Source organism: Atractosteus spatula, chromosome 9 (genome assembly GCF_055471065.1).
Source record: "Atractosteus spatula isolate fAtrSpa1 chromosome 9, fAtrSpa1.hap1, whole genome shotgun sequence".
NCBI classification, from domain to species: domain Eukaryota; kingdom Metazoa; phylum Chordata; class Actinopteri; order Semionotiformes; family Lepisosteidae; genus Atractosteus; species Atractosteus spatula.
In genome coordinates, this window is record NC_142714.1 from 10185768 (window position 1) to 10195709 (window position 9942).

General features: G+C 44.7%; 1 protein-coding gene across 1 annotated transcript; it reads left to right on the forward strand.

Moving 5' to 3' along the window:
* The first annotated feature begins 498 nt into the window (after positions 1 to 498).
* On the forward strand, positions 499 to 4273 carry LOC148828145 (uncharacterized). Its single transcript, XM_088924635.1, has 6 exons — positions 499 to 730; positions 1376 to 1443; positions 2053 to 2121; positions 2486 to 2569; positions 3165 to 3300; positions 3666 to 4273. The coding sequence occupies exons 1-6, from the start codon at positions 499 to 501 to the stop codon at positions 4271 to 4273; spliced, it is 1197 nt and encodes a 398-aa protein (XP_088780761.1).
* The last annotated feature ends 5669 nt before the right edge of the window (positions 4274 to 9942 follow it).

Below are 9942 nucleotides of genomic sequence, written 5' to 3' on the forward strand. Positions count from 1 at the left end.
CTGACTAACTGAAGGGTCTACAAACACCCAGGCACTGAGAGGTATTCATCAGGTGAGTCTGGGTAAGTACAGAAACAGCGCAGCACGGTGGGACACGAACAAAACTTTACACATGGAGCCACAGACGAAATTCTCTCAGTGTTGTGGGAGCCCACAGTTAAAACAGCTGTCTGCTTTATCTGGAGGACACAAAAGGAGCCCATGAAACACCCGACAGTCCTGCTTTTGGATGAAATAATAGTTTGTGTTAGAAGACCTTTCAATTTTCAAAGGTTTCAAGGTTCTGAGTCAAACATAAGAGCCAGAAGTGTTATTGACCCTAGAAACTGGACCATTCTGAGACCTTGACTCTATCATGCATGGCCACTGGGAAAATCATATAACCACTGGGGGAACCAGTTCAAGAGCAAATTCATTCCTGGATTAACAACAAGGATCGTTAGGGAATTTCAGGGTTAATTACAGAAACTCTGCTCGGGACCAGGTGGTTTCCGGATTATGGGCACCAGCAGTACCAGACCCAAGCCGGTGCAGGTGGCTCCATCCCAGAGCCCTTCTGAGCAGAGAGCGAGCCATGTGCGGCTGGAAAAGAGACAACCCTGCACTCACTGGACTATGGAACCACTGCACAGTGACCAGGAGCAGCAAGGGAGTCTGGGAAGGAGAAGGACAACACAGCTGCCTCCCCTGAGACAGGAAATGACTTTGAGCTTCCCCCCTCGCTCTGCAGGTAGGTCATGGATCAGTCTGTCACAGCTGTGGCTACAGTCACAGACGGGGTGTATGTAAGGTTTCTGTTCATGTCAGCTGCAGGTTCTGGACATGAGCCCAGTTCACATGTAAACTAAAACCAGAACAAGAGGAAGCATTATGTAAAATAATCATTTTATTTTAGACTTCCCCCCGATTAAAACAAGTGCTGTGCCATAATAGTCTTCCTGTATAGCGTGTAAATTAGCCAAGCAATATGGATTCCCCTGGAGAGCACTGAGCACTGACAGGCAGATAAGGCTTTGAAACTGGCAGTGAGAGAGATTGTGACAACGTGGGTGCGCCAGGACTGCTGCCTTCTGGGACAGCAGGAAAGGCCCTGTAGAGATTTTGCGAGAACACCCTTTAAAATGGAGTCCCTGGTCTCTTTATGATTTCTCACGAGTAGGTCGATCAGAAATAATTGTACTGATGCTCTCTCCTGTCCCAGGTGTATCTAATACAATGCTTCATGTTCTTAAATCACTACATTTACTGTTACTTTAAATTGCTTTTACAAAGAGAAAACCTCCTGAACACTAATGGGACAGCTCCTTGGCATTAACGATGTGGTGGTGCTGTGGTGGCAACTGCTTGATGATTCCCTGTGTCTTGTTGTCTGCAGGCCTCCAGTCTCCTGGCATCAGTGTGGGCGGCAGCATCATTAAGTCCCACCCTCCTCAGAGGCCACAGGTCAGCACACAACGGTGTTTCTCCAATTGGTGAAGAAACTGAGTTTGTGGTACACCAGCATGGACTGATTATGGGCAATGGTTATGCTCTGAGCTGTTCATTTTTAAACTACAGAGACTTTGTCTCATAGTCAATGTATATACAGTACCTGTATATATATTATGGTTTTGGACAATGTTATGCTGTTTATTTCATAGCCCTGGAGACTGATTATTGGAACCTATATAACACAACCACAGGTTCCTTGTGTTGTCTGTGTTTTGCTTTTGTGCGGAGCTTAAACTCAACACAAACCTACGATCAGATCTTGTGAAACAAAACTCCCGTTAGCTGTAGTTTCTTTACCGGAGAAAAAAGCTGCCTCTTGTAACTTCAAGACATCGGCAGGGTCCAGTAGCAATTCCACTCAGGGCATGTAGACTATCCAGGTATATGACAACATTCACCAAGAGCAGCAACAGAATGTCAGTTTCAGAGATGATTACCCTGTGCTCTCCTGTATATACAGTAGTTCACACATGAATCTCCAGATCTAAGACAGCAGTGATCAATAATGAAGTAGTGACCTTGTGCACACTGATGTCTCTACATTGACTGATCTTGTGGCAGGGACTGCAGCCACTGGCCCTGCCCATCGCTGGATTTCTCTTCGAGGAAGTGGCCAATCACACGGCCCTGGTAAGAAGCTCCGCCTCCTCATAGTTCTGCCAGGAGAGCTCATTTCAATGGGCTGATTTATGTTCTCATCTACAGATAGAATCCAACAAAGCCTGAAGGCTGGGTTTACCTATTTCGGGAAGTTATCTTAAAGACGGTAACAAAAACTAGGTATTGAAAACTGTTTCCCTAGCTATAGATTGAATGGAGCTCTTCAAGCTTTCTTGGTCTGGTAGGTACTGTACATCCATCACCTTGGGCTGTAACAGCTCTTTCTACCTACATCTCATCTCCATTCTAACACTGTTCTCTGCCCACCCCACTCCTCCTGTGTCTGGGACCCTCTCACGCCCTCTGACCCTTGCATTTTTCTCTTGCATGTCAGGGCACACTACCAAAAGGTGGGGACTCTCTCCGCTCCCCCATCCACAGGCAGAGGGAGTGCTCTGGCAAGGCTGGCCCACTGCAGGTACAGAATCTCACAACCTTCACTCAGACTGCGAGCAATCAGGCGCATTAGAGCACTGGACTGCTCTTGACTGACACAGAGCTCTGTCCCTGTATCCTCTACTCGTCTGCTGCCTTTTTCCATGCCCTGAACTGTCTCCCATTAGTTCGTGCCAGAAGTGAGTGGCTGTGTGAAGGTGCGGCAGTGGGTTTCTGTGGAATTGCGTGGGAGAGACAGCTGGTGTGCGCTGAGCCCGTGACAGCTGTCCCAGGGGCCGTGATTACTGTGTTGGTGGAGTGGAAACCCCAGAGAGAGCTGTGTTGCAGGGCTGGCCCACATTGTCCTGGCAGGTTTTCTTCCCAGTGGATGCACACCACAGACAGCTGGAAAAGTTGGCATCTCACTTCTGCTTTTTCATGTCTGTCTCTAAGCTGTAGGGCTGAAAAGATCCTGCCAATAAAACAGATAAAGTCACGTTGGCACTAAGTAAGCATCCATTCAACGAAAAATACTCATTTCTTTCCATTATTTCTCTGTGATGCTTTCTCGCCCCAGCACAGCCTAAATCGACAAGCACCGCCCTTACCATTGTCACTATGTCTCTGTCCCACGACAGGGGGGAGTTCTGGAGGCCCAGGCGGCTCTCAGTCGTCAGTCTCACGAGCAGCGGCGAGCACAGAGACGCCTGGTCCGAGAGATCCTGGAGCAGAGGGGCAACAGGGGGCACAGAGGGACAGTCTGCATGGCCAGCGGTGAGATGAGAGCACCTCCCTCCACGTGTTTGTGCTGTAATCAGGCTGTGTTCCTACAGCTAATAAACAAGGCAGGAAAGATAACGCAGAGACAGGAGGAACAGTGGGTATAGGTGCGACACACAATCTGCACACACTCCCTGCTCAAAAGCTGCCTAATAACAGACAGCATCCCCAGGGCAGAGCCCTACTGTAGGATGTGATGACATGGCAAGAGACATCCAGACTTTGTCAGCTAGTTTAATCTGAATTAATGTCATAGCCACACTGAAACCCTCATTTACTTAACACAAAACGTGAGGCAAAGAAATAATCTTCCTCATGTCGTGATAGGCTGTGTTTCCTCATTTCTGCTACCCCTACAGACAGAGGAGAGCTGGAAGGGAAAGGGAGGCGTAACGTACGTCTGGTCAAGAGGCCCGCTGAAAGAGACATCTTCTGGGACTCGTCCAGTGGAGAGGGCCTGGACCTGGTGGAGGCTAGTCCTGGGCTACAGGAGTGGGTGATGGCTGAGACTCCCAGGACCACTCAGCACCGCTCCAGCAGCCCGGGGTCAGTCTGGGAGGAACAGGGGCAGGACAGCTCCCGTTCCGACGGGGAGCAAGGTGGGCTTCCGGCAATCAGGACACAGCACCGCAGACAGGGAGAGGTTCCAGAAACCTGCACCAGGCAGTCCAGACAGGGAGCAGACAAAACAAAGACCTGGATGCTGGGAGGGGAAGAGGACCTGCACAGCCGACTGAGCGCCAGCAGGCTGGCCAGGGGGAGGGGAGACAAGGCAAGCTGGGAGGTGAGTGCTGGCCTGACAGGATCTGCCAGAGAGGAAGACGAGAATCCCTGCTGGAGGCCTGAGGAGGAGGACTGGGCCTGCAGGGCCCTGAGCAGACGAAGGCAGAAGATCGCAGGCAGACTGACCAGAATCAGGCCTGAACTCAACCCCTCATTCCAAGACCAGCTAGACCTTGACTTTTAGGACCACAGTGGTGCGGGGGTGGAGGGGGGGAGGGGTATATCTACATTAAAAAAAGTTGCTGGTGCTCAATTACCACAAAGACGAAGCTGGAGTTCAGAAGGTTGCAATGTGTCGACCATGATCCTGAGTGTGGGTGGCAAATAGGGAGAGAGGAGATATTTGTGCTCCCCGTGTTCTTTCTGCCATGAAAAGCCCAGTTCAGCACGGATCTTTCCGTGAGGCCCAGAGGACAGCATTCATTGTGGAAAATGCTGAGCTTTTTATTAAACCTGCATTTCACAGACTAAAGGACAGGCATTTGGTACAACTTGACTACAATTTTAAATGCAGTGCACATCCCTAGACACTAGTCTAAATTTAATGAGAAACTAATACAGCATAGATAAGTGTTTTGAGACATTTTTTAGGGAAGGAGGGCCACAAGAAATCTGTACTGGACTTTGCACAGCAATGTTTTGTTAATTATATTAAACCACTAGAGCATTTTTACTACAAGACAAAAGCTGATGTGTACAGTAAGATACAACATCTTAAAAAAAGAAGATATTTTTAAGAAGACAAATTTTCTAAAGCGAAAATGCATAGATGTGTTACATGTATATGTATATGCAACTTCAATCCTATTTATGGTAGAACTGCATGATCCTTTAACTAAATAATTGCATTGCTCTTGCTCTACAGAAAGAAAACTGTTTTGAAAGTTTTTAATCCTGATGTTTAAGCTATTTGGTTATATCACCCTGGAAAGACCTACTCTACTTTTCCTTCTACGCATTTCTAAATAGTAAAATCTTTATTTCTTTTACTGTGAAGGAAGTGCTAATTAACGAGGTGTTGGTTTATTCGCTGTGAATTACACAGCAAACAGGAAAATAAAACCCTTTCCGTGTAGGTCTAGATTTTTTTTCCCCCTCCAGCTGACGTAATTAACATGACAAAGCGTTACTCGGGTGTTTCTGTGAGGTTTCCTTTTCCACTACAGATAAAACGGAATTTAAATAATACCCATTATGAAGACAAATCAGGTGGTTTCATAGCAAGATGGCATTATACAGGGTTAAACAGTAGGCTTCCCATGAAAACACCGGTGAATTGTAACAATTCAGTGTAGGGTGACACCTAGCGATTACTAAGATATTGCAGGCGAAAAGCGTCTAGCAAAAGTTCTAATGGATTGTCGTTCCGCAAAACAGCACTTGCAGGCGTGAAGTGCGTCTGTGTGACGATTAATTCTTAATACCGAATTATAGAGGTACTACATTATTTTATTGATTTGAAGTGGGGGCGGACTAGGGTGCGAGGAAATATTCTTTTTGGTCTACTAATCCACTGTAATGCTCAGTAATATTGGGCAATCGTGGCTTAATAAGTCCTGATGGCAAATTAATGTACATAGACATATCGATTAAAAACTCAAATACATGAATAAGGTACGGTATATGTATGCTTTGAACAAAAACAATTTACTCAAAACCTTCACTGTGGTTTGTGACAATTGTCACAGCTCTGGTTGTTAATACAGTTCGATAATTGCTCGATGAAACTCTTCTTCTTGGAAGCCCAGACTCGAAATTCATAAACATTTTTCTACCGCCACGGCCTTCAAAGGTTAACCATAATTCTTACATTTGTGACATAGCTGAATGTCAGTGCAATTATACTCATTGAGAAAATCTTATTTATCTCACTATTATTGATGAGATATCAAAAACATAAAAATAACATAAAAGTCTTACTTCGCAAATGTAGCTCACATTCATTGGAATCTTCATGAGTCAGGGTTAACCATACACTGTATGAACAACCAATACGAAGCACTGTAGTATGAATCCATTCCATTTACCAATCACTAATCAATTACTAGTCAACACATTATCAGGTGCTGTTCTCTACAAGGCTATTTCTAAACTGTGAAACAGATTAACTGTGATCATCGAACAAAATGACCCATATTTAAAGAAATTGTAGTTCTGCGTAAAGTACTGAGAGGTAAGGATTTCTGCACAGTACTGTGTGCAAAGAGTTGAAGGAGCATGGAACAAGCTACTCAGCCAGGCTGTCCATTCTGAAACCCTTCCTTTCAAGAAACACCCGGCTGATAGGTGTTTTAATATTTCTTACGTTTTGTATATGTAAAATAATACGCCTTTCTCTTTTATCAGCTACTGTAAAAATAAACTCAAGGTATACCATAAAAGGTTCCCAATACCAGGAAACAATCAGTATTTAAACAAGAGCCAGCAGCCATATCACCCTGCAACTCACAACTGGCAGCCCACTGAAGCTCAGCAGGTATGAGCCTGGTCAGTACCTGGATGGGAGACCTCCTGGGAAAAACTAAGGTTGCTGCTGGAAGAGGTGTTAGTGGGGCCAGCAGGGGACGCTCACCCTGTGGTCCACGTGGGTCCTAATGCCCCAGTATAGTGATGGGGACACTATACTGTAAACAGGTGCTGTCCTTTGGATGAGATGTAAAACCGAGGTCCTGACTCTCTGTGGTCATTAAAAATCCCAGGGTGTTTCTCGAAAAGAGTAGGGGTGTAACCCTGGTGTCCTGGCCAAATTTCCCATTGGCCCTTACCAATCATGGCCTCCTAATAATCCCCATCTATGAATTGACTACATTACTCTGCTCTCCTCCCCACTGATAGCTGATGTGTGGTGAGCGTTCTGGCGCACTATGGCTGCCGTCGCATCATCCAGGTGGGGCTGCACGTTGGTGGTGGTGGAGGGGAGACCCCATTACCTGTAAAGTGCTTTGAGTGGAGTGTCCAGAAAAGCGCTATATAAGTGTAAGCAATTATTATAACACCAGCAAGCACGGGGAACGAGTTAAAAGTGAGCTTACTTCCATACTCTGGTGGCTTTTTTGTATGAATGACATCCTTGTTAAAAACAAGCTGTCTTTGCAGTGCAACACACACTCGGCAAAGACACTGACGCTTGTCCCCTTGTCCCCTGCCTTGAGACAAGCTCTGAGCATCACACCTGCCGAGAGAAACCAGCCACAGAACGCCTCAACAGAAATCGATCAGTCCCTCTTTTCCCACACCTTCACTTAGCGCTCTCATTGTGGGTTTAGCAGCCACATTGCAAAAATGTGAAAAAATATGATTTATTACCAGATTTGTTTTCTTGAAATAAGAAGATATCCTGCAGGGCATCTTGAAGCAAATAAAATGAAAGGAAGAGGGATTAATAGACAATAAAATTATCCTGCAAGCCAACTCCTTCCCCAGCTGAACTCGGCACAAATCGACTCAAATTCCCTTTCGGTTTCCCCCCTCCTCACATCAAACTGACTGCATTATAAATGGCCTCCAACATGATAGTACAGGCCTTTATTCCAGGGCTGCAGAGCTGGCCAGTTCTAGCAGTTTACAAAAACACCTGACAGCTGCAGGCCCTAGAGGAGATTGCACCAACGAAAAAGAAGACTAATACATTTAATATATATATATTAATTCAGGTGGGTAGCTGCGTCAGCATACGTAGGCTGCAAAGGAACAATAGGTTTATTCCATGCTGAAAAAAAGAAGAAAGAGAACACAACGTTTCGGCCGTGGAGCCTTCTTCAGGTGTGGAACACGGCCGAAACGTTGTGTTCTCTTTCTTCTTTTTTTCAGCATGGAATAAACCTATTACTTGTTCCTACTGTATATATATTAATGACAATTTAAGTTTTATTGTCACATATCACTTCTCTTTATGGACATTAATGCAAAATAAGGAAGAAATGTTCAAATATCCAGTACATGGTTTTGCTCTGTTTAGGGTCCTGCAACTCTACACCCTCACATGGATCAAACCCATGAAACTGACATTTACTAGTTTATCATGCACTTGCACAGTTAAAGGATCAGAATCAGTGGCTCCTAGTCTCACTTCTAATGATCTGATTTCAGCTGGGACATCCCTGAAGTCCACGAATCCACAAATGTCTACGGTCTACACTGTAAATCCCAGACTGAAATCGCTGTATATTTTCAGTAGTGCATTTCAGATCTGCAGTGACAAATACATATTGAATTTGCTGGGAGAAAGAAAGGCAGACAGAACGGCATCACATTAGAAGACCAATGTCTAAATATTTAAGTGAGAAAGTAAAGTCACTTTTCATGATTTCAAGAATAAGTGTTGCAAACCCAAATGATATTGGAGCTATATACAATCATTTTACTGCCTAGAATTACTGCCTGTTAAGTGTTCATAGGTGGAAAGCAGGTGTATTTTTTGGTTTTGACTGACAAGTGTGAGCAAAGCAACGACAGATGTATGTAAACATTCTGCATCCCATTAGTAGTGTACGGGCAGATCTATGAAAGACAACCTCTTCCCAGTGGGTTTTTTTTCCCTGTAGAAATGTTTACCACAGAAAGACGTGGAAGCCTGGTTACATCTGAAGGGCATATACTATATTCTAACAACAGCTTGGACCATGATAGTGAGCAATAAGTTCATAGGACAAGATGTGGAAAGAAGTTTTAGTCACAAACTATGTATCATCTTAGTTTATAGGATAGTGCACACTTTACTTCACTGTAACCCACTTGTTTGAACTACAGCGTAAGTGTGCTTCTGGTTGCACCCCCAATGGCTTAAGACTTTCAGTATCAGCAAGATTTATATCCATAAAAAATGGGTGGATTTGAACTAAAGATTTCTATTAGATTCCTTCTGTTGGTGCAAATCTTGAGCATTAGGATTATGTGTCCCATCTTGCAACACCCTCAGACCACACTCACCTGCTCAGCAATGCCACTGAAATATGGCCAAGAGAAACACCAGCCTCTGCCGTTTTCTCATCTGCTCTGCTTCTACAATCCAACATTGTGGAAATCTTAAAGAAAGGCAGTGATGCACGAGGACATCAGCAGAACTTCTGGATCTCAAGTAAACTTCAAAAAGGAGTTGTATTTAAGCTCAGCAGACCACCTGCTATTGGTGCTCTTGGTACACACCCACTTTCTCCCTTCATGAGCAGATGTCAGTAGACTGTCAACCTTTCTTGACCAGGTTACTTGGTAGAAGCATTCTGGTCAAATGTTAGCTTCCATCTAGCATCCAACAACCAAGACTCCCAAAACACCCTTAATGACCAGAGAGTCAGGACCTCAGTTGTATGTCTTATCTAAAGGACCCACACAGTCAACAGGGTATACACCCCTCTACTGGCCCTCCTAACACCATTTCTAGCAGCAACCTTAGTTTTTCCCAGAAGGTCTCTCATCCAGGTACTGACCAGACTCACACCTTCTGAGCTTCAGTGGGTTGCCAGGTGTGAGCTACAAGGTGATATTGCTGGTACCTGTTGGGTTTTACATGCCCCACAAACTCTGTTAACCAACGCCAAAACTGAACGATCTAACTGAACTAAAGTTGCTTTACTGGACCATTTCCAAAGCATTCACCTACTTCAAAGCTGCATGCAAAATTTAACTAAAGGAAAACCTTATAACATAGCTGAAAATAACTTTCAAATGATTAACTCTATTAAAGGTTCTGTGACGTAACAGAACTTGACTGGAATAAAACCCAGAGGACATGGCATCCTTGGGACAAATTGGAAGCACCTACTCTGATGAGAATGATGATCTTCAGTGATGACAAATACTGAGAAACCTCCAGACTTTAAAAAACAACATGAATGCCACTTTAAGGGCTTGCCT